Source organism: Glandiceps talaboti, chromosome 6, assembly GCF_964340395.1.
Source record: "Glandiceps talaboti chromosome 6, keGlaTala1.1, whole genome shotgun sequence".
Taxonomy (NCBI): Eukaryota; Metazoa; Hemichordata; class Enteropneusta; family Spengelidae; genus Glandiceps; species Glandiceps talaboti.
The window spans coordinates 23,959,798-23,986,248 of record NC_135554.1 but is presented as its reverse complement, the minus strand read 5'-3'; the positions used below and the strand labels follow the sequence as shown (position 1 = coordinate 23,986,248).

The 26,451-nt window shown below is 35.7% G+C and overlaps 2 protein-coding genes across 2 annotated transcripts; both read left to right on the top strand.

Annotated features, from left to right (window-relative positions):
• The first annotated feature begins 1,937 nt into the window (after window positions 1-1,937).
• Window positions 1,938-13,397, top strand: LOC144436385 (fibrinogen C domain-containing protein 1-like). Its single transcript, XM_078125177.1, has 5 exons — window positions 1,938-1,963; window positions 4,100-4,326; window positions 4,741-4,868; window positions 9,368-9,632; window positions 11,928-13,397. The coding sequence occupies exons 2-5, from the start codon at window positions 4,110-4,112 to the stop codon at window positions 12,170-12,172; spliced, it is 855 nt and encodes a 284-aa protein (XP_077981303.1). The 5' UTR covers window positions 1,938-1,963; window positions 4,100-4,109; the 3' UTR covers window positions 12,173-13,397.
• A 3,361-nt stretch (window positions 13,398-16,758) lies between these two features.
• Window positions 16,759-22,400, top strand: LOC144436991 (uncharacterized). The gene is made up of 2 exons (XM_078125857.1): window positions 16,759-16,831; window positions 20,521-22,400. The coding sequence occupies exons 1-2, from the start codon at window positions 16,777-16,779 to the stop codon at window positions 22,398-22,400; spliced, it is 1,935 nt and encodes a 644-aa protein (XP_077981983.1). The 5' UTR covers window positions 16,759-16,776.
• The last annotated feature ends 4,051 nt before the right edge of the window (window positions 22,401-26,451 follow it).

Here is a 26,451-nt window from a genome sequence, read left to right as displayed (position 1 = left end):
TTTTACAAAGAATTATGAATCTTTATTTCCAATTTTGCATAGAATCTCAGAGGAGTACTGCTGATAAGACCCTCGCTTCCGTTTTGTAGAACCGTTGTTTGTTTTGATGAGGCACGCATCGATGTTTTCGTTGACCTCGACATGTAGATAATTGACTTTGGCTTTCCCATCGGCATGCAAGGGTAAACAATGCCTTCTGTAAACATGCTATACCAAATCATATACTGTTGTCCTCGCTTGGTACATGTAATTCCGACATCTTTGCTACCTCTGATTTGCAAAAAGATGACTTCAATTCTGGTCGACACATTATGTGACTGTACAAACACGTGTGTGGTGTACGGGCCTTAGTTTGCTGTCAGTATACTAAGTTAACAGTATCTCTCTTCCCATCGCTCATTCCATTTTGGCTGTGTGTTGTGTCGGTATTGATAACACTAATGTACGTGTATCTAAGTAATAAATGCTATTTCTTGCCAATTATTTTGTAATAGACTAAACATTCCATAATCAAGTATTTCGAAATTAATTTTGCACAGTATGAATGAGTTGTATCTCATATTCTCATAGTACGACATTTGTCTAAATGAAACGAACTAAATCACCACAATGCAGACATCAAAACATTGCAGCCCGTGTATCTGCATCTAGTTACAATACGTCCAAATAGTTTATTTCATCTTTAGACAAAATATAGTAGCACGAAATTGCTATCTTCCTATTTTAGTGCAGTTTCTTTTTGGTTTTCTGCGGTTCTGTATGTCTTTTTGGTTTTCTGTATCAAACACCGACGGTGAACGGTCACTTTAAACGCCAGGTTGTATATACAAATGTACACGTGCATATATTTAAATATTTTGTGAGACATTTGCGAAGCTAATTACGAACTCATTATATGAGTGTCCTCTTCCCTGACATAGAGGCATATCTTCTATTTATGCAGCTGATAATTTTATTTACACTGGACAGTTCTTTTAGTTTTGCATCTGGTCTTTCAAGAAGTCCAGAGAGATGGTCGACCTAATCAGTTCGGTGTTAAGACAGGAGGAAACCGTGGTGTCCGATGAAAACTTGCGTTTCTCGGTTGCATCGAAGTGAACGACACTAATAAAGCTTTACGGAATTACTTACAGTGATAGGTTTAATCTCAGTCATCGACATCGTCGTAAACCACAGCCTCCTCCGTCCAAGACGTTCTGGTTTGCGAGAATTAATCTCAGTCTATAGTGATCTGGAGTTTAATGAAATCCAGAGTTGGAGCACGAACCCCGACCGCAGGTTATATATATCCTCGCTCTCGTTCTGTCTGTTTGATTGATTGATTGATTGATTGATTGATTGATTGATTGATTGATTGATTGATTGATTGATTGATTGATTGATTGATTGATTGATTGATTGATTGACTAACTAACTGACTGACTGACTGACTGACTGACACTGTCTGTCTGTCTGTCTGTCTGTCTGTCTGTCTGTCTGTCTGTGTCTGTCTGAACGTGGAGTGAATGAAGACGTTTCCGGAAAGCTTCGCCTTTTCCAATAATTTCTGTCTGTCTGTCTGTCTGTCTGTCTGTCTGTCTGTCTGTCTGTCTGTCTGTCTGTCTGTCTGTCTGTCTGTCTGTCTGTCTGTCTGTCTGTCTGTCTGTCCTATGTATACTAGTCAGCATCAATTTATCTGTTTTTATAGTGATTCAAATCAAATGGATTGAATGAAGCCATTCCCAGAAAGCTTCGCCTTTTCCAATATTTTTTTTTAATTTTGTATGAAATGCGGGTACACAAATTCCCTCTTACTACACTTCTGGTGTTAATTTTAGCCTTACCTTACTCTATGAAACTACGGAAGAGCAGAGATTTTGTTGTACAGAGTACTTTCAAAGATGACGCCATGGACTTTAATTTAAATTCACCACACGTACATCTACAAGGTGTGACCAAGAAATAAACAAGGAAGCACCAGTAGGTAAGGAATATTTCGACAAAACTGACAACAGATTGTCGAATTCAGTAAGTATTCTTGTACTGATTAGTATATTTAGTGTTAGTACATGGACAAGAAAGGTTGATTTTGAAATGTGACCCAAGTTGCTATCGTTGGTACCGATTGTATCATGTGAACTCAACGTTTGGTGACTTCCTTGTGCATAGTGAGGGTATACGTATCAAGGAACGTCTGTGGCTTTATGCGAGTAGACATCTTTGTGCGTTTGTGATGTGTGCCTATCTTGTCTATGTCACTGCTTCTGTCTTTGGCTGAATTTACACTTTTATGTGTATACATTGTACTTCACCATGAAGTTTAAATGAATTGATGTTAAACGTATATTCAACGTAACATATACGTTTATGGGTTAGAGGGTATGGTTAGGTTAACGTTATGTCTATATATAGATGGCACAAACAAAGGCATTCAGTGAAGTATAAAGCCACAACAGTAGGAGTCGTATAATTCTTTGTTCAACTTTCACACTGGTCGTACAAAGTGAATATACTTCTACACTAACACTTAATTACTAAACTTGCCTATTAAGATTCCTTGATTCACTAAACTTTCTGACTAAAATTTCCAGTCAACTAAGAGAGATTCCAGTCAACTAACAACAGAGACTTCAGTAATTTCGAGAGGGGAGGGGAGGAGGAATTACAGTTGGTCACTTTTTTTACAAATCGGTTCTAGGGAGACGGCCATATTCTAGAAAGGTGAAAATAAGAGGGTCACTATTACTTTTACTCAATGTATTACATCAGGGAACCTTCTGTAATTACAAAGAGAAGGGTCGGTGGAAGTGGGAGGGGTCAGATCATACAAATCGGTTCTCTACAGAGGCCATAGTTTAGAAAATGCAATTAGAGGGGGGGGGGCATATTTCACTTTAACTCTTCGTATTATCTAGTTTGCATTATTTTGTGATTTTGGCACCTCACTGATATCATTGTTCCACATCCCACTGCTGCCACCATTGTATTGTAATATCAGTATATAATATATCAGTCAAATAGATTCTTAAATCCATGCAGTGATGCAATTGTTAGTCTTAGTATAGAGGAGAAGAGTAGAGTGGCTCTGACGGGAGTGAAGGAGGACAGTGTGGAAACTATTGGGGATAATGTGATGGAACATTGACCTGGTATACCCGACAATGTTGGTCGTACGCCCATCTTGTCTTTGGGCGATATGGCCTTCAGCTCTGAAAACACGGAAACTATTTAATGCTAGTGTGGGTGTTAGTAGTGGGAAAAACCCAATGCCTTTAAAATTGACATTAATTTTCCCGTTCCCTTGTAATTATTGAAGGTTCCCTAGAATTGAATGAACGAAGATTTACCGAGAAAGCTCTACACAAAAAGGGATAGTAAGACAGACATGTACCTTAGAGCTACTACACGTATAACGACCCAAAATGTACAGAGGAGAGACAAGACACTGCAAAATCTGAACTATTCATTTTACATGTAGGAAAAGGAACCCATTGATATCTGTATGAGATATATACGGATTGTATATGGGGCACAAGCTTTGGTTTTCGAGAATACGTCTGTGGGTTTAATTTTTACGGTATAGTACTTGCAGTATTTTCATTACTTATGTATATTCAACTATATATCACTTCCTTTCCTTTAACGTGGTAAGTTGATTGTTATTAGTGCTTAATTTTAGTTCTCAAAATTGTTAAAATACCAATAATTAAAGACTGCAAATATTCATCATCAGTGGTCGGTATTATCATCGACCCTCCACCCATGGATGGTGGAGGGTCTATGGTATTATCCATAAGCACTACAGAAACAGGTTGATCGCCGTTGAGGGCGCCTTTTGGGTGCTGACTCAAGAAATCAGTTTGACTTATCGTGTATACAGCTACTTTTGTTTATGAGATGAGATGCTCTTCATGGTGTTCTAGTATTATGAGTAAGTTGTACCTAAGAAACTATTTTTTTAACGTTCCAGTTGCAGCTGGCACAGCTTTAAGTATGCAGGCTTCAAATTTCATATAGTTTGATAAAAATAATTTGCCAATTAAGGAGTATATCATGTATGATAACTATAGTTATAATTTTACAATTTAGTTTATACCGGGTTTTGCTCTTTGATTTGCAGATTACAAGGAATGTATCCTATGTCATCAACTATGATGATGAAACTCCTCCTAAGTCTTGTGTTTCTTATTTGCCATATCATGGCATGTACTGGCCAGCCTACTTTTGTCAATAGGGACTGTTACAGTAGAAATGACAATAAGTGGAAATCTAACTTGGAAACTACAATCGAAATGATGTTACAGACACTACAATCTATAAAAGAAGACGTACAGGGACTTAAATATGGTGGGTATGTATGTATGTATGTATGTATGTATGTATGTATGTATGTATGTATGTATGTATGTATGCATGCATGCATGCATGCATGAATGTGTGTGTGTGTGTGTGTGTGTGTGTGTGTGTATGTATGTATGTATGTATGTATGTATGTATGTATGTATGTATGTATGAATGTATGTATGTATGTATGTATGTATGTGTGTGTATGTATGTATGTATGTATGTATGTATGTATGTATGTATGTATGTATGTATGTATGTATGTATGTGTGATTGATTGTATTATTGTTATTTGCTGTTCTTAAATGTTCACTCTAGTGTCTCACAAGATAAATTACATATAATGTAACAATTCAAAAATTAAGGTCAAAATAAATGATATATTTAACAGTGCAAATCTGCAAACTTTTTTTTAAGCGAGAGATTGTTTTGACGTACTGCGTAATGTTGGTTGGACACCTAGTGGTATCTACAGCATAAAACCTGACGATGGTCCATCTTTCAACGTGTATTGTGACATGGATACTGATTCAGGAGGATGGACGGTAATTATTACATATATATATAGATATACATACAGATGAATAATATTATTATATTTACATTTATATTAAATAAACCAATTGCATGCTACAATACATATCAAATCCAAGGTAGAGCTGATGGTCTAGTGACAAGTCATCATTATAACGTATCAATAAACAAAACAAAACAACAACAACAAACACAAAACGACAAAAACCAAACACATACAAAACATAAGCCTGAAATACAATGTCTTAATACAAATATTTATACCTGTTTAGTTTGTTTTCAGTTTATTCATTGACAACAAGAATAGGGCCACTGCCCATCATTCTACAAACTTTAAGGAAAAGAACAACTTGGTGATCGATAATCAGATGTACAAATTCGACGAAATAAAGAATAACGTTGTCCCATTTTAACGGTGTGGCCAAACCCGTAGGGAAATAAAGATAAACTATCGACGGCTGCTAGAAGAACTAATGTAGTAACTTTTGTTGCCTGGAATGCGAGAGCAACACTAATTCAACATAGACCTCAAAATAACCTATCTCTCAATTTGAAAATTTACTTTTATTCATATCAGTGAAACATGATATGAATAAAAGTAAATTTTCAAATAATGAATTTTGTTCCTTTTTATCCACCCACAAATGCTTTTCTTCTTAAAGAAAGATCTAGTAATGTTGGGCGATTTCCCGGTGTTAGTGTTTCAGTGTACGCGTGTCGTTGAGTATAAATTCTTATATTGATCGTGTTTATGAAACGTGTAAAGAAGCCATGTTTAAGCTTTTCATTCCACTAAGATATATCATCTTAGTTTTGTGTTTGTGTGTCGCCAGAAGGCGCATCTTGTTATAGGTTGGGACAAGAAAATGGAATTGTAATAATAGAGAACTACTTACACGATTTGTATGTAAATTAGTCGGATTTTGATTTGATTTTGATGGAAGATTTCAATGCAAGAACTGGTAAATTACTTGATTTTATTGACGATAGTCTTGAGGGCAATGCATTTATTTAGCTTAACTAGTTACACATTTTTCAGTGGCTAGAAATTCTTTGGACGGTACCGATAATGCCTTTGGTCATTCATTGCTAGATGTTTGTAACCTATCTACACTGCGTAGTGCTGTCTAGTTTGATTTAGTTGTGGAGTGGTCGAGTGTCCTCTGTCTTGTATAGTTGTTTGACTGAAAGTTATTAACGCGTTTTTTTTTTGTTTTTTTTTTCTCTCTGTACCTCGCTCGTCATCTTCATGGGGGAAGGCTTCGTCAGCACTACTGATTTAATGTGTTAGCCCTTGTTTCACCATTCGTCAAACCCACATTAACATCTCATGGGGACGACTCTCACAACTGGCACAGTTTTAGCACTCGTCAAACCAACACTAACATCTCGTGGGGACGAGTCAATGCAGCAGTTTCCCACATTTGTCCGATTCGCATGACAATATTCGGTTGTTCTTAGAGACTCGTCAAACCGACAATTAAAGCTCGAGGGGACGACTAAATTCAGCAGTTTCCCACATTTGTCCGATCCAATTCACTTGACAATATTCAGTTCTCAAAACCTTGTCAAACCCACATGAACATTTCATATGGACGACTAAATTCAGCAATTTCCCACATTTGTCCTATTCGCATGACAATATTCGGTTGTTCTCATAGACTGTCAAACCCACAATTAGGTTTCATAGGGACTACTCAATCCAGCAACTTCTCTCATCCACATTGGTCAAACTCCGCGACTGGTGACAGCATTCAGATATTTCTCAGCAACTCGTCCAACCCACACTAACTTCATGTAATGGGGACGACACAGCTTCCCTAGACCATCATGATATTACTAAATATAGTATCACAAGATAAACGTTCTGGTCTGCTCCGTTTCTATACCCAATTTGAAACTAATAATACGAGGACAGAACTTTTCAAAAGTACAAGTTCGTTTATGGCTAAGCTTACCACATTAACTCGTTGTACGTGGCTTTTGTCAGTGAAGGTGACATGTCGACAGTGATTAAAGCTACATTAGCGGTCCTGTTGTCAGTAGCCGGTCTAGTTGTCGACATTCTGGTTACCGCCATTGTGTTGAGAATAGGCGTTTGCATTGCCGTTACAGCTGGTATCTATTTAGTCGGAGTTGCCATTTCATGCTTGAAAACTAGACAGTGGCATGCGAGGTACCAGTGTGTGCTTATAGCTAAGGGAGCCTTCAGTATTTACAAAGGGGGGGGGGAGCGGAGGAATCGGGGGTGGGGGTCACATTTTACAATCCGTAGTTTTGTGACGAAATTGAAGATTCATTTATTGTCAATTTGTTTTGTGTGTTTTGAGATGTAAAATTGAGATGAGCACTCGACATGTTTTTTACGAGTACTTTACATGCCAAAATACAAAAATAAAAATACATACATTATTATTGTAAGAGAATTGTTTAATAAAACGATGCATTTTGAGTGTACCATCTCACCCAGTCACTAACACTGTCCGTGAATGTAGTTGTTAATATATGATGGTGATGGTAGCAGTGATGATGATGATGATGATGATGATGATGATGATGATGATGATGATGATGATATCAGGGAACTTTTACAAGTGACCAGATCAGACAGAGTATGCACAACATGGAAAGCACGATCCTAACTAGATTGTGTATGATTATTATAAGAGAAAGGTCACTAGCCAGTTCTTTTTACTGTTTACTGTTTGTCACTTTATATGTACAAATATTGCTTTCTAATACAGAGTCAAAATCATTTAATTTGTATGTATACATATAATGGGAATATTGATTAACGTTCAGTATATGCAGTTGTCATGAGGAGGGTCATGTTTTACAAAATGGGACAATGGGGAGGGTCACTTTTTACAAATGGAGAATGGGGAAGGGTCATGTTTTTCTTAACAGACCATGTGTGATTTCCTCCGGCCCTCCCCCCTTGACCTTGTAAATACTGAAGGCTCTCTAAGTGTCACGCTCCGATGTGAGAAGGCACAATTATTACACCTGGGTAAAACCCTTATAAATCACCTCTCATGCATATTCGTATTTGATTAGGCAATCACTGCTTAGTGTAGATAGCCGTACCTACGATGTGGATATTCTAAATGGACGCTTTGAAGGGGAGTTTAGGTACGTTACTACATCTGTTGTACAGTAAACGGTACAAGCACTATATTGATTACATAATCGTACATCATTCGTTGTTCCATTTCGTGAGTAACGAAATTGACTACTAGTATTCAGATCACTTTCCGATACATTGTACAATTATGCCTGTTGATTATATACAAGGGGTAAACGAGGGCTTATAACAATTCATGTGTCAAAAAAATATCTGTACTGCTTTAACTTGGATTTAAAAATAGATCGTGTTCCCATTTTTTCAGTTAGTCGGGTAACGAGTTCCAGTGTTTTGTGGCTGCGTACTTTAAAGTGTGGTGGCTCTAAATGAGATCATTAACTAGAAATTGTCTTCAGTTGAAAGTCGCGTCATGTACTTACGTGATTTGATGTCGACTCGGAGGTAGTCGTGCACTGTCTTTGAGAAATTGTTGTTTTTCAAATCAAAGATAAATAAACAACTTGACGAATTAAATATACATAACAGGTGTATATTTAAGATGCATAGTTGGCGATACAGGAGGCAGAATCTGAAATTGTGATGAGTAGGATTGCTTTCTTCATTATCTGTATTTTTAAGATGGGTTGGATAAATGCCTTATAGGTATTTCCCCATATCTGTATACAATAAGATAAATGAGGTATTAAATATCGTGGAATTATATAATGTGGAATATGATATCGAATTTTTGAGATAATTCCTATGATGACTTTTTGAATAAAATTATGTGAATTCCAAAGCATGTGCTGATCTAAACATACTCCAAGGTAATTAATTGAAGCAATGTGAAGTATCTGAGCCTGATTATACTAGTATAAAGCTCAAGCTCCCCTCTGTTGTCACAGACTTTTGGGATGTCTTGATTATCATGAAATTTGACTTATCCGCATTGATTGTGAGCATATTTGCATCACACCAATCGCAGACTTTCCTAAAATCAAAATTAAACTGGTCAAGCTGAATGGTGTCAGAATTGTCAATAATGAATTGAAACAGATTCGTGTCGTCAGCAAACAGACGAATTCAAAGTCAAATGCATTTGTGGAGTGTATGATATAATAGATGTAGATCAAAAAAGGATTGGGCCTAAAATAGAACCCTGTGGAACACCACATTTAAGTTCTCTATAGGATCTAGGATGACATGTTACTGTTAACATTTACATATGGTTTACGCTTTTAGAGATAATTTTTTGAACCAGAGTAACTGCAAACCTCTGATACCATAAGTAATTAATTTCTCTATAAGAATGTTATGGTTGACTGTATCAAAGGCCTTCCTTAGATCAGTGAAGATTCCTAAAGTTAAATAACCCTTATCCAGTTCATCAGCAATACCAGTGATAACGTTTTGATGCTATAGTTTACTTGAATGTTTTTTTTCTAGGTCTTTCAAAAAAGAGTGGATGGTAGTGTTGACTTTTATCTGAATTGGACAGACTATAAAGTTGGGTTTGGTGAACTTAACGGGGAGTTCTGGTTGGGTAACGACAATATCTATCGTCTTACTAACCAAGGTCGTCAGTATGAACTCCGAGTGGACTTGGAAGATTTTGACAATAACACCGCATATGCAGAATATACACAGTTTTCTATCACCGATGAAGCTGATAATTACACATTAAGTTTAGGTGATTACAGTGGAAATGCCGGTAAGTGTAATATTAAAATAAACCAGTGCATATTGCATTTTATATGGTTTGATTTAATGAATCAAACGATGGTGATACAATTTGAGATATACTCTGTACAACTCTCAATCTCATCTAAAACATATATTTCACATTTTCAGAGATCGGTCACTAAAATTATCGAATCTGAATCAGAATACGTATTTAACTGTCACTTCGAGTCTGAATCAGAATACATATTTAACTGTTATTTCGAATCTGAATCAAAATACATGTTGAACTACTGGACATTCGATCTCATTTGCATACGGTCAGAGTTGAATCACATCAAATGGCGCGCTATTCCATGTGTTCCTTCGAGATGCTATCTACATAACAATACAGTGTTATTTATAGAATGCTACATGTCCAATGTTCCAAAGTCGTACAATCTACAAGTGACCTACTCGCATGTTTAGTACCTTCAAAAAACATAGTTTCACGTGAGATTTTTCATTATACCGTTTTGTTTGGTCGATGTTCGTTTTCAGATTTCTCAGTTTCACTTCCGTGAAGAAAACATACCCGTCGTAAAACGGCCTGGGCTAAGAGAAAGACGCACGGGCTAAGTCACATACGTCATTCGATTTGTTATTAAATTCTACACAGATGAAGCCCTGCAACGTAAAATCTGTCCATGCAATGATATTCAACTATATCTCTGAACATGTAACCTTGTTTGGTTTTTAGAAATTTAGTGCAACGTACTCTCGACTACTGTAGGTTTTACTGGCTCGTTTTCCGTCCGTATGCAAGTAAAATGTGATCAAAATGCATCATGCTAAAAATCACCACACAGTTAATCACTGTATGAAAATTCACGAAATTTGACCACGGCCTTTATTTTTGCAGATAAAGTCAAATGACAGTCAAACTTTCAAGGCAATTTTTATTTTCGATTATTCAGTTTTAGTCATCATTGTTGATCAGCTAGGAGTTATAATTTCTATGCGATGTTTTAAAAATAATAAACACAATTGGCCCATGTATTTTCCAGATAAAAATTTCATCTCATGTGATTTTCTTGTTGCTTGTTTATGTGTAAACATGTTTTTCATCAAAGAACATTTCACTTTACGTATATTTTTTTGAGTCGAAAATATGTCACTTGGATAAGTCACGATGCACTCTATGATCAATCGATAAAAATGTTGTAATTTGTAATTCTTTCCGAACATTTGCTGGAATTTCCACTTCTCAGAGAGCCTTATTCATAATAATGTTGGTCATGTTGTATTTAAAGATTCAAACTCTATAAAAGCATCAAATTCTATGAATATTTAGACCGAAGTAGGATTTCAACGTTACTGCACGATAAATATGCGCAGACAGGCTGCGCAGATGAATGTCCAGACTGTATGTTGAACTGTTATTTCGAAACCGAATCAGAATACATATTTAACTAGTTAACTGTTACTTTGAATCCGAATCAAAATACATATTGAACTGTTACTTCGAATTGGAATCAGAATACATATTTAACTGTTACTTCGAATCCGAATCAGAATATATTACTTCACGTCAGACTTTGTAAATTATGATGAAATAAAGTTCGCAAAAATACAATCAAAGCAAGCCATGCATCGGATCGAGTGGTTGTCGTAACTGATTAGCTGGTTTTTGTCGACTTCACCGTTTTGTGTGTACACTAGTAAACATATGTGCATTGTATTGTTTTAAAAAATATTATTCATGTTAAAAGCCAAAAATTTAGAGAAAAAAGCCAACAACCCTTAATTTATTTATTGCCTAGACACAATACATCATATTGGCTGGAAACTATTCTGCGGCCATTTAGGTAAAAACAATGATTGATTTATATGAGGGGTTGAAATATGGTTTCTTGATATCTCTGACCCTTGGTAATGACGTTTACTTTTGAAACTTTGATACAAATAAGCTTATATGTGTCACAAGTTGTTTTACACATTTATTCTTTCTTGTTATTACAGAAACTAGTATTCATCATATTTTAGCAAAATATAGCAACATGTAATTAATGGGATTAATTTTTGAATTTTGAAAATCCATATTTGTAATTTCGTAATAACGCCATTAATGAATGTTTCATTGATAATAATTCTAAATTTTCATATTTTAGCACATGAATTAATATGTACTTTAATTTTGTAGAATTTTAATTTTAATTTTCATGTTTTGGTAGAGTGAATTAATATGTACATTTATTTTGTAACAATTTTATTGTAATTTTCATATGTTGGCACAGTAAATGAACTTGTACATTTACTACTTTTTATTTTCTATTTCAATCTGTAGGTGATTCTTTGAGGTGGCATAATGGAATGTTCTTCTCTACAAGAGACAGAGACAATGATATGCATAGTAGTAGTAACTGTGCAGAGTATTTTACTGGAGCATGGTGGTACATTCATTGTTATCATTCTAATCTCAATGGTCAATACCTGGCTGGACAGATAAGTAGCGATGGAGTTACATGGCGGGATTGGAAAGTCTTTGAGTCTCTGAAACACGTTGAGATGAAGATACGACCTGTATTGTAATCGATATCAAACATTTCAACAATTATTTTAATGAAATATGCTAACATATAATTCAATATATTCACACTTAAACTTGCGCTTGTATTGAACAATATTGTATTCTTTGTAGTTGTAACTGTGCAGAGTATAACACTGACGCATGAACAGTCGCAGTATGGTACAAATCTTGTCAATATTGTAATCTCAATGGTCAATACCTGGCTGGACAGATAAGTAGCGATGGAGTTGAATGGTGGGATTGGAAAGTCTATGAGTCTCTGAAACACGTTGAGATGACGATACGACCTCTATTGTAATCGAGATCTCATAATTACACATAGTCTGTAGTCCAGTATGTTAATTATATCATACAGGTTATTAATATACTGTATTATAATATACATTATTCATAAAGTAATGACAATAAAAGATAAAATTTGAAGAATCCTTATACGATGCTGTTTTAACTTTGCTACATTTTCAATGCTTACGGACCAAGAAAGTTTATTTAACAAGTTCTGAATTCATGATTTTTCTCAACACTGGAATACTGAAACATTGATGAAAAAAGAAGTGTGTACTTATAAAAAAAAAACATGCGAAATTATTTCCAGATTTGCAAAAGATAATTGAAACTATTTTATCTCATTTGCATAATCACCATTGGAAATGTTATTTTATTTATAACTGCACACCAACATATGCAACGATATTTATATGTAAATACATGTACTTTATTGTCATCAGCATAAAAAATGTACAAGACACTGAGTATTCATATGTGCATTCTTAAGATAACGTAAATGACATATGTCTGATTTATGATATTTAATAACTATAATCTGAGACAAAAACTATGATTCTTAAAGACTAGGCTTTTGAACATATTGTACATCCCTGTTATCATAGTATCAATTAATCTCGGTTGCCCAGCCTCTCGCCGATGGGGGCTCTGCTTACGAGACCACACGAACGAGAATCTGGGTAACCGAGACTAGATTATAGTAGATATCTATTTGACTGATAATAAGATGACTTTTCAAAATTCGTATGAATGTCTGGGTGTATTTGTTTTTTAGTAGTTTGATATATGATGAAGACAGGTAAATGTACTAACTATATATAGGTGGTAATTTCCTGTGTAGGAATTTTGCCTTTTTCTCTGGTTGAGTTATGTAAGACATGTATTGTTGCCATCTGGAAAACATATGACAAATTTAGTGTACATGTAATGTATAATAATTAAAGAACACTTTTTAATTTGCCAAGGTGTTGTAGTTGTGTATTTGTTTCTTATTCTGTCTTGTCTTTTGGTGAATTTGTACATCAACGTGTTTATAACTATGCATCCTCAACAGAACAGTTTCAACAAACTTAATGTGGATGAAGAGTTTTTGGCACTAAAGACTTTATGTGATGCGAGATGTTGGAAGCATTACACGATGACAGTAGCAAGTGAAATCGGTCTAGTTATTCAGACACTTGTCTGATGATTTGTTTGGGATAGGAATTATTATAGTAGATTTAATGAAACCTGACGACAACATTCATTCATTCACAGATAAATTGAGGAATCGAAAAAGTCTGTAAACACATACATGTATTTGATAGTTTGTCAGTGCAACGATGAAGGGCTGCAGATGTATGTATGTATGTATGTATGTATGTATGTATGTATGTATGTATGTATGTATGTATGTATGTATGTATGTATGTATGTATGTATGTATGTGTGTGTGTGTGTGTGTGTGTGTGTGTGTGTGTGTGTGTGCGTGCGTGCGTGTGCGTGTGCGTACATACGATGATCCCAGCCGTGATGTGGAAATTAGGTCTAAAATTGTCCTTTTGGTCAAAAATCTTTAATTCTAAAACTATTCAACAGATTGTGCTGAATTTTAATAGGGTTTGAGTAGGTGAAGGTGTATTCACAACATGAAGATCCCATCAGCAATATGCAAATTAGGTCTAAATATCTCAATTTTGATCAAAAACTTAAATCTCAAAAACTACATGGTGAATGGGGCTGAATTTTGGCGGAGATGTTTCTAGATGTGTTATTCTGCAGATTTCCAAAATACTTTGACACAACTAGCCATATCAACCATGACCACGCCCTTAGCAACAGTGAAATGATGATGATGCAATTACAAAGATAACAACACGGTTTAATACGCACTTTTAATAGGTAAGTATATAAACATTCAAAAGTATAAAAATTATAAAGGTATTCCGACATGACAAATATACCCCACAAAATTTAATCCTACATTGCCAACCCTGTGAAAATGAAGGCAAATCGGACTTTTCGTACTGGGTAGCCGGAAATAAAACCTCAGTTATCGTTAATGTACAGACTGTTTCACTTTAATCTAGTTGTCTTGGAAACTAACATTCCATGTACAAAGGCTTCTTACGAGTACTTTCTTGTATAGTAGGATAATGACATTTTGACGGAGATTTTTTGATCACTATTCGTACAAGTAATTATTTTCCAAAAAAGGGGCATAAGTTATGTTTGTAATTCATTTGGCTATATGTTGGACTATAAAATGCGTCGGCGGGGGTGGGGGTGGGGGTGGGGGTGGTGACCTTATCACCGCTTTCTCTCCTCTTCCCCTTACGAAAAGGGACGAGAAGAGCGCCCACAACGGCCGATCTTTCAGTCTAGCGATATGTCAGAAGCCATAAAAACTGTATCAGATCAGTTAGTGCACTGATTGTCACAGGTGTGACATCTTATATATAGCCCAATATGGTAAAGATTGATATATGGTACAGTTTGCCCATTTGTGGTATGCACTGGCCACGTGGGTCTGGATGCATTACATTGAAAGAATTAAATCAGCAATTTTGTACGTACAATAGTAGTTTAGCATGACAAATATTATTTCATTACGTTTAGAGCAAGAGTATAGAAAATCTGAACATGTATCTTTAGACCAATGTGGAATTAGAGAAATGATACACATGTATATATTAGCGAAACATGGTACCACTGATGATTTAGAATGTATATAAATTATCAGAGTAAACTGACATTCTTTATTATCGAGTGTCTTTTAAAATATTAGTATGTGTCTATTTTTAAAGATATTAATCTGCCACGTTGTCATATAAATATATCATCCGATATTACCATGGCCATGTGTTGTCGGAACAAAGGGAGCGAGCCCAGGAAGCGTACACGGCTTTTAAAACAAACAAACAAACAAAAAAACAAACAAACAAAAACAAACAAACAAACAAACAAACAGACAGACAGACAGACAGACAGACAAACAAACAAACAAACAAACAAACAAACAAACAAACAAACAAACAAACAAACAAACAAACAAACAAACAAACAAACAAACAAAAATGCATGAGTAAATGAAACTCACGAAAACACTAGTCCATAATAAATGTATATACCTGGCCAGTATATTATCAAAATAATGTACTTAGTACTATGTTTCCATATATACTGATCCATACCAAAACCACAGGGGGAGAGACTGCAGGCTTAGCGCTTACATATCATCGTTTCAATTTCCAAAACACCTAATATCACGATGTCATGGCCAAATAATCATTGAGTAAACATAGCAGTTTTTAATACCCTCATTCAACATTGACTGATTCAGTCCCTTTCTTGACCTATCATTGAACGTTATCGTTAAAATTGAAATCATGTTTTTTGTATGGATGACTATATATAGAAACATTATTTTAACAGTATACATGCCCGTATTTACATGTATATAGTATTTATGCATGTGATTAACATGGTATTTTCATTTAATTATGCATAACTATGTTGCGTGTTTGTTTGCGTATGCTTTTATTTTTCTATTTATATGTTTGTTTGTTTGTTACATGTTCCTAAGATCCTGCACTCCCTGTGATCAGAATTAATTGGTAACCTGTCACTCGGCGCGGCCTTCCCTCATGGAAGCAAGATTTACGGCTTCTCGCCGTTCACGTACATACATATGTATATCGTATATTTCACCAATCACAAAATGTCCACCTTCCTCTGTTGACTGTATATCACGTTATTAGGCTATGAATGTTAATTTGATTGGAATTTGAACTTCATATTATATCATGGATGGTGTAATTCAATCAGTTCAAGTGTTTACATGTTTATGCACGCTAAAATGACAATATAGCCATTGCAGTCACGAAAAATATACAAATACTGACTGATGAGACTGATAGCATATGGCTAGTATTTGTTTGAATTATAAAATATATGTCAGTTATTTACGTGATTTTTTTTCTTGATCACAATCAGCGTGAATACAAATAGGTTTCATCGATAAAGTGATGAGCATTATAATTTTTTAATTGGAACAAATAACATTATGTGGCAACGTCCTAGCATAAGGTCGTTCTTAAATAAAATGTATCACGACTTTTAGTCAAATAATGAAACCATCACAGCAACCTGTTACGTTTAGCCCTTGTTATTAAAAAAAAGTAGTATTGTACACAGCTTGTGTTGGATTTGAAAGATTGCCTTTTGAAAGGCTACTTTATATACTGTGTGTATTCACGATGTAAAGGTGTGAAGGGAACAGCTGTGCCGTCTGCAACGTCCACGGAATCAAAGTTTAGGAAATGACACATACACGGCTACCATGTTGATGCTCCCAGCAGATATGGTACCTTTGACGATAAGGCGTTCCTTGCCAGGTAGGACCTTTATTTTCCTTTTACCACACACGTACACATATAGCGTCGTCTTCATACTGAAATTTAAAAAAAGGTGACAATTCGTGGCGAGATAGGCTCTCGATAAAACTAGGGATACGGACAGTTTGGAGTGTACGGTGTGAAAATTTGATCTCATAAAGTCAATGCAGTTATTTCAAAAAGCTCGTATACGGAATTTCATACTGTAAAGCAAACCATGTTTATAAGGTTTAAGATTTAGAATGGACGTTCCTTAAAGTGAAAATATGGGTAGTAAAGAACATTCTTTAAAATAATACTGGAATTAAATTGAGCGTGGGAGATACTCCTCATTATGGAATTAGGCGCGGAAATCCCTAATATGTAACAATGGCGGAGGTAGACTACAGTTCGTGCGTGCACAAATTGATTATAATTTGAAAAACAATTGTAATGTGCACGAAGTACATCTATTATTCAAAAATGTACGTGTTAACTAGGGTTGCTTAATGTATTTTAGAGTAAATGTTACAGGCTGACGATTATGACTTACTGTTTGATTTTATAAATTTCCAAATCCAAACTCGTCAGAGAATCAAACACTTACCTGAAAAAATATATTCCAATTAAAATTGTCTGTTACAGGAGTACATGGGATAAAAATATGGAATCTTCGACTACTTTTACAGCCCAAAAAAGCTTCTTTGCAAGAAATTTGATAATTTTAAAGAAACATTTTTTCTATACAAATTTCGGGTCATACAGTTTAGATTCATTCGAACATATATGTACTTAGTTTTAAAGATGAATAAATTTTTTTAACAATTTGCTAAAACTCTTCATTTTTTTCTTCAAATTATCGATGAAAATGATATCTCAATTTGTTTGTTTTACCTATATCCGAAAAAGGTCATGTACATGTACAAATTGTGTTAATATGAATGAAATTCATCTCATCTATTACCATGGCAATTCGTTAAAATTTGGTGTCATACAGAATTTCAAGAGACTTCATTAGACGTTTCAAATCGTACCATTTTGCAAGAATTTTCACCAGACTGTCTGTACACATTTTTGGTTATAACTAGGTGGAAGACAGAGTGACAGCAAGCATAACAAAATGTAGATATATGCTAATCCATATTAAAGCCAAACAAAATAAATTATTTGGTTTCCATTTTATACCTTTCAAAAATAGGCAGGGTGCGTTTTGAACTAGACCTGTTTTCATATTAACTATTCGGTGTGTGTGTGTGTGTGTGTGTGTGTGTGTGTGTGTGTGTGTGTGTGTGTGTGTGTATGGGGGGGGGGTACGGCATATCATTTTTGTGTGTTATGCAAGTCCAAATTTCTTGTTCTATCCACGCCATTATTAGAGATATTGTTCTCGACGTACATAAACAAATTCAGAGTCGACAAGGGGAAAAGTATGTAAGGTCGGGTAATGAGAAACACACAATTGATTTTGCTTGTCCTTATGAAGGCAAATTCTCTTCACTAAAAAAATAATGTCAAATACTGACTGTAATATTGTTGTGCGTTGTTACTGTCTTGTTAATTTGTTTTTTGGAGTAGAATATTAAATATTTTACATAAAATTACACGTCAACTAGTATACATCATCTGCTCCGTCAGCTAGACTGGAAATTTCACCAATCCCTTGGGGAAATTTTTTGTCTTATAATCTTAAAATCTGTTTTTCATTTCAAATTTTGTGAAGGAAAATGTGGCCAGTCGTGTTGGGTTTTTTTATTTAGATTTTTCCCAAAGGACTACGGGTTTAGTGTTCATGCGACTGTTCGGAGACACGTCAGGTTAACAAAACAATTAAAAAAGAAATAAAATAAAACAAATAAAACAGTGAGACAAAAGCCATCGTCGTCTTTACGGGAACATTACTTTACGTTCGCTGCCGTAAATGGGTTTGTATAATAAACAAATATACTTCTGTTCGTACTAAATCAGTCATCATCTTGCAACATTTTAAAATCCAAACGGCTGTTGCTGTGGCAACACTGAGGTCATGCGGGCCAATGTAGGATTACTCCTTAAATATTCTCTTTTAAATACACATCAAATGTTGTAACCTTGGTAACATTCGACTGTTATGTTTGAAAATATTGTTTTCCATTGTAATCGCATACTCGCTGGTTAATACTCTTATGATCATATAATAATGCAATTGTGTCACGTGACAGGAATATACATTAAGGGAATGTGCGAATGTTGACTATAAAATACAAATGAAATGTAATCCCATTCTCATTATATTTCCTTTACCGATAAATAGTGTTTGCCAAAAGAAAAAACAAAAGAGTTTGTTTCTCGTCTTAGGGAAATTTCACAAATGATGCGGTGACACGCTTTTTCTTCTTTTTTTGAAGGGGGGGGGGAGTGTTGGTAGGGGAAGCACATCGACTCATCAACCATTACACTGTCACATACATGATGTTACCACTAAAGCTGCCCTGAACGATTAATAACATTTATTGAACCCTGAAAGTAAACTACATGCACTGTACACTGTTTGTTTTACAGCCTCTCATCTGTACTTCTCAAACTGTTTGGTTTCGCCATCGATATGGAAAGTACATGTTGGCAAAAATGGGATAATAAAATAAAAGCATGTGACGCGCATGATTTTAGATGACACTCGAACAAATCCTTTTACTTACTTTGTTTGGCCTTACTTATAGTATCCAGACCGTCATGCAGGCCAGGAGACTGTAATCTGTACAAATTATTGTGTGTGTGTGTGTGTGTGTGTGTGTGTGTGTGTGTGTGTGTGTGTGTGTGTGTGTGTGTGCGTGCGTGTACGTATGTATGCGTGTGTGCGCGTTCGTGCGTATGTGTATTAAGTTTTCCTCCATTGTAAATACTATGAAATATGATAATAAGCTATGCTAGTTCATTCAGAAACCTAAACAAAAATCATGAATTGAATGTTTCGATAAAGTTTTAAGTTGCATACCAAGCTGTGTCGTGATCTTATCAACATGCACAGTTTTACTGAACTTTGAAAATCAACATAATCAAGTATGTAAATATGTAAACATATCAAGCAATGTAATGGGACCTGCCATTTAAATCGTGAAAGTGGTTCATGTATATAAAAATACATGTTTAAAAATTTGCTTCTGTTTCGGAGTCGACCTGACTATGCTGTTAATTTTGATTTCGTTTCAAAGCCAACTTTTGTCTTTTGAGTATGACTGTGATGTACCAAACGTTAAGTAATTGGGTACAAATCGGATGAAATATCGAATATTTTCTGTTCAGTAAGTTCCTACATTCTAGATAATTACTATTGAGTATTGGCAGCTACACCAACTTCAGTAATACATGCTATATATTATTTGTACACATCACTCAAAAATAAAGATTTGATAATAATAATAATAAACTTTATAACAAACAAATTCGGAAATTAATTTTGTTGAATGGTCACCCTTGGCTCTAGTGCCCCAGTGTTGAAAAAGCAGGAGGAAACGGGAGAACCCGGGGAAAACCTGCGTTGTTCGGCAGGGTCAAACTGAGCATCACCCTTCTTACATGTAGACCAGGTTAATTTTTTAATCAAACCCAGCCAACACCTGGCGGGTTCGAACCCAAACTGCAGAGGTAAGAGGCGTAGGAGCTAACCGCTCGGCCACCAACAGCCCTTCTTGGTAAGCTTGTGATGTGAAATTCATGTATTCTTTTCTTCTCAGGGAGACTGGCCTTGGGGAGGAGAAACGTCAGAGAAGTATTCCTGGCATCATTGGTTCTTGGCACAGTGTTCCTACTCTATCTTGGCAGTTTTGGACCATGGACTAAGTCAGTGGTCCCTAAAACTATTTTAAGTAACAGCGTACAGGCGCCAAAGTTCCAACCAACCGTAGTGAAAATTGAGTGGAACGATACCAAAGCTGTGCTGCATAGAGTTATTCATGGCATCAGAGAAGCGGACGAATTTCTGCGTAAAATGGAAAAACCGCAACGTCCAGTCAATGTTACTGCGGAAACTATACAGCGGGCGTACGACCATAGTATAAAAAAAGATCTACTCGAGGGTACTCTGCTACGAGTTCTGTTAACTAAACAACCATTGAGGATTGGAGTAATCGGTGGATCGATATCGGAGGGCAATGTTTTGGCTGGAGAGCGGTACATCTATTACAACATTCTGGCAGACCTTCTGAGCAGGATGCTGAACCGGACAGTAGAGATACGAAACGCAATTGTTCCAGCATCTGATAGCAGATATTACTCGTTTTGTCTTGAAAATCACTTAAATCTACAAGATGTCCACATAGTTCTGTGGGAGTTAGCTGTCAACGACCACTTGGTAGACCTACGACCATATTCACAAGAAGAACTCACACGCCATGTATTAATGCAGCCTTCTCAACCTCAGATGATTTATGTAAATTTTGTCAATGTCATCAATCTGTGGCATAGACGGTGTGATACCAATGAAAAAGCTGGCAGTCTGCAACTTAGTAAGCACTACAACATTCCATCCATCAGTTTAACAAATGCTACTTGTGTTGACATCCGCAAAGGTTGGGGCTATTATTTAAATGCTCCAGATAACTACCATCCGAGCAGGAGGGCCCACAATTTGATGTCGATCTTCATAACCCATCTATTCAGAGATGCTCTTGTTAACGTAGCCCATAACTTGCTGTCTACAAGTCAAATACGATATATCCAACAACTTAACACGGCTGCCATGGAAGCAACTAAACTCCCACCACCCTTATTCGAACTGTCGCGAAATATACGTCCGCATTGCTGGTCATCAGTTGGTGATACGCCAGATGACTTAATACCAGTACACTACAATGGTTGGGAGGCTGAGACGTACATAAATGAAGACCCTGGGGACATGGTCAAAGAAGTTGTACGCTTCGTCAATAAAACCGTGTGGAGTTGCCAAAAAGCTAACAAACGAATCACCTTCTCCATTTACATTGAGCCATACGAAGATTACCTGTCAACTGTTTCTATAGCAACTATCGGGTGTCCTGGCTGTGGTAAGGCGATATTCCATGTTGACAACAAAATTGAAGCTACAAAGACCTTATACACACGGTGGAAATACTGGACACGAGTTATGACCCAACGTATCGGGACTTACATCACCAGTGGATACCATACATTGTCTATCGAAAGTCTGGACAACAAGCCTCTGACTATACTTGCTATAATGACTGCATATGACATCACAGCCAGATACAAAGATCTACGGCTTAAACTGCAGGAGATGAGAGGATCTGAAGAATCAACGCCTCGGAGTGAAGTGGATGGGTCATACATAGAAAACGTGGAGGAGGGCGTGGCATCGGTCGGTCAGGAACAGGAGGAGGACGATTTCAAAATGTCAGAGATGGAGGATGAGGATGAAGAGATGAACAGGGAAGATGACCGAGAAATGGTGAAAGAGGAATATGAAGCTTACCAAGAAGAAGTTAAGGAAGAAGAATTCGAAAATTCTGAAGAGGAAGTGGAGGAGGAGCTGTTTGAAAATTCAGAAGAACTAGAAGAAGAATTCGATGAAGATGAACAAGAAGTGATAGAAGAAGTATTAGAAGAATCAGAACATTGAACATTTGAATCTAAAAACTTTGATCCAACACATTTGTAAAATAAGATAGCTCTGAACGTAGAAACTACATATTCAATTAAAAAAATTCTTTACTTTTTCAAACATGTACTTGCACAAAGGGGAGGGGAAAGGCACAGTCTGTAGTTTCTAGTCTTTAGTGATTATCTTCTATGTATGAATACACGCAAGAATGTACCTCAGGGACATATTTCCCTTAAATCAAAGTTATCAATTCTCACCAAACTTTCCAATATGATACCAAAGGTTGTTCCTGGTCCTTTTGAAATAATAAAAGAAATATGTAGTGTCACCGTCTTGTTTTCCAGGAAATTGACAATCTTATACTTTGCCATGGTAGTCAACGTTGTATCCGACGGCCATAATATTGGAATCTTAAATAATTTTGGTATCATTTTGACCTCTATTAAAATTTGTGTGGTGATCCACAATTTGACCCCTTGATTTGAACCTAGAATACGTTGCGTTTTCTTGAACAAAGTAAAGGAAAAAGATCATTTCTGATACGTGTACTGCGAATCATGTCTAGCAAGTTAAAGATCTCGCAAGAAATTTGTAAATTATATAAAAATGACAATCACACAGTAACATCAATGCTAAGTAAACAGTACCATCCTCTCAGTTTACATGCCTCTTTGTCCTCACCACATCAATTCACTGAAATTTGTCTTTAAATAACTTAAGTGTATGTTATGTGTCTTTTGTACACTTGACTTTGTTCAAAATCGGGAGCCTCAGTTACAGACTGTGTCACTTTAAGCATTAGCAGACAATGTTGTATAACTTGAGTTCATGTCACATCAATAGCCATTGCTAAGCTAGTCAATTCATGTATGCATAGCTGAGTTGGTATTGGAGTATTATTGTTTTTTTTTCTAATTTCCTTTTAATCAATCAATCAATCAATCAATCAATCAATCAATCAATCAATCAATCAATCAATCAATCAATCAATCAAAGAATTGTACAGTATCAACATCCAAGACAACAGACAACCCATAACACCAAATTTAAGCATTTTCTGTATGTACCACAAGCATTTACAGCATCAATATCAAGACAGTGTAAAAGTATACTGTTTCATTTGCTAATTGACCACATTACAAAGGCCACATGTTGGGCTTGTAAATAAACCAATTGAAACAGTATACTTTTACACTGGATATGAATGCTATAAACAACTGAAGTACATAGAGAAAGTGCTTTACATTGGTGTTATGGGTTGTAATATTCTATGGCGCTGAACCGGAACAGATTACTGTAAAAGTTATAAAGCTCTTGCAACTAGATTAGTAGTCTATCAGCTAGCCCTCGGATGTTCTTCCGACACACCGCCGAACAACGCTATCGAGGATGGAACATCCGAGGTCTAGCGAATGTCATCAGGATATAAATAACTGCCAATCAGAGAACCGTATTAGCGACAAGTACAAACAGAGGACAATAGCTAAATTTTCATGCATATTCATCTTAAGGAGGGGCTTGTATAAATAACCACCAATGCGTTAACTGAAATGTGTGAATGACAACGTCTACACACTCATCAAACTCACAATTACCATAAACCGATAAGCCATAGTAATGACGTAAATGTGTTTGTCAACACTTACATGCAGAGATTCCCGAGGTCATAGGTTATTGAATATGTTAAAGTATATATATGCATAGATGGCCCAACCCACCGCTCAATGTAATCTCAATGGAATGTCCGGTCTGAAAATGACATTCGCTAGACTGTTCGGGCAGGCCCTCACATGCGAACTTCGTTCGCTTATAGTTATAGCATCGAAAGAAAGCCCGATCGTCTAGCAGCAAGACCACTAGATTAGTTGTGATATCTTTGAAGTTATTGACAGCAGATGATGAATTTAGTTCACGTGGTTTAATGTTCTCAAGAACGCACGTTCATTGTATGACTTTGTATTACAATGGGGCATATATTAAAAGTAGACTTTTGTTATGAGTGAAGTGGATGTGTTGCAGGTTTATGTTCAATAAGCCAGTGATGTAAGCATGAGCAGTGTTACTGAGTGCCTTCTACGTGATTTCCTTTTGTTGTGTTGTTAATTGAATATCGAATGTATGAAATACCACAGCTCATGACTGTATAAAGCACATCAAGATATCCAATTTGCATCATATCCCATAAACCTGATAGAACAAGTCTTCTACATTGTAACACAGCCCCAAACACTAGTACGTCTCTCTAATATATAGTTATACAATTGAATTAACAAATATTTGACCATAGAGGTCAAGGTCACAAAATTAAGTGATATGCATATCTACCCCATAGTGTTATCATTTGTGCCAGGTTTGGTTGACATTGAGTGAGGTGTCCTCAAACAAATGGCCAGATGGATGCATGGACAGACATGTGTCTTTCTTAAATAGAAGCCCACTCCAGTCTCAGCCCATAGGGGCTAAAATAATCTTGTTTCAGACTTTTAGGACAATCATTTCAGACAAAATGTAAACATTGTGAACAAATTCTTCTGGGATGTGCTTCCATTTTTTGGTAAGTTTACTATGGTATTCCAACAAATGTTTTTATAAGTTATGACAATCTAGAATGCTGACAGAACAGTGCAACCAGAATTAGGCCAAACAGACCACAGCATTCGGCAAAACAGTGCGACCAGAATTAGGCCAAACAGACCACACAGTTAGGCAGGAGAGTGCAACCAGATTTAGGCAACATAGACCACAGGGTTAGGCAATACATTAGGCATGCTGTTAATGCTGTCCATACAGATGAGAAATATATCCTTATGTTTTATTTTAAAAACATTATAATCTATGTTTAACATATAACATGAAACATCAGAGACCAAGTCCATGTTTGTGGCTCAATAATTGTATAAACCAAAAGCTTTGTAAAGAGCTTGTTCTTGTATAAACAAGTGGTTTGTAAACACACAAGGTAAATACAAGTAATAACTACATCATTTCCAGTCTGTACATTCATCTGTTTTGTCATCATATGTTGTTTATTGAAACCATCCAATGCATAAGCAGTTTGATTATTTATTTATTATCAATTTATTTGATCACTATTTTATTTGTTTGTGTAAACTTGTAAGTAAAAGTGATTACTTATGTTTCCCAGTTTGTTTTCAGTTCCTGTACATATAACAAACTTTTCACACATTTTTTTCAGTTTAGACATTTATTGATTTGCAAACACAGATTTGGTCAATACTATTTTGCATTGATTTTTCAAGTAGAAAGACATCGTAAAGTTGTTATATTAATATAATACACCCTTTTTTCATCCATATGGCCACTTCATGTACAACGCACCTTGGAAATTTTGCAGTTACTTTGTTTAAGAAAACATCAACCTATTCTCAGAAATCAAAAACAAAAAACCGGAAAATCATCCAAATATTTGAAATAGAGGTCAAAATGATATCAAAATTTAATTATTTAAGAATCCAATATGGCCGCTGAGTCCAATATGGATGCCGAATACTGTGTTAACTCTATGGGAAAATTGAAGTGTCCCTTGAAAACAAGATGGTGAAACCCCAAATTTCTTTTATTATTTCAAAAGAACAAGGAACAATCTTTCATATGACAAAGTTTTGAGATATTTGAATAATAAAAATAGGGAAATTGTTTGTGAGGTGTATTCTACCTTAATAACTGCATTTTCCATTCCATTGTTATTGCTTCGGTGGATACTATTTTTAGAAAAATACCAGTGAGATAGTGACAACTGTTTGTCATTCAAACTTGAATCAAAATTAGTAGTTTATCAGACTTGGTGAGAGTGGCAGTCAAATAAATTGTATTCAAACTGTGATGATTTAAAATCATGAAAACACCACCATGAAGTCTTCTAGACAAGTACTATTGATTTTATGTCATATGTTAAAGTTTTATGGTGATAATTCCTAAAGTCCACACCTCTTGGTGGCAACATATGGTAAAATCAAATAGATTATTGATTCATAAAAACATGAAGCTTCCTTTTGTAATTTTCAAAAAAGAAAAAAACCCTAGCATTTATCATCTCTTAAATTTTCAC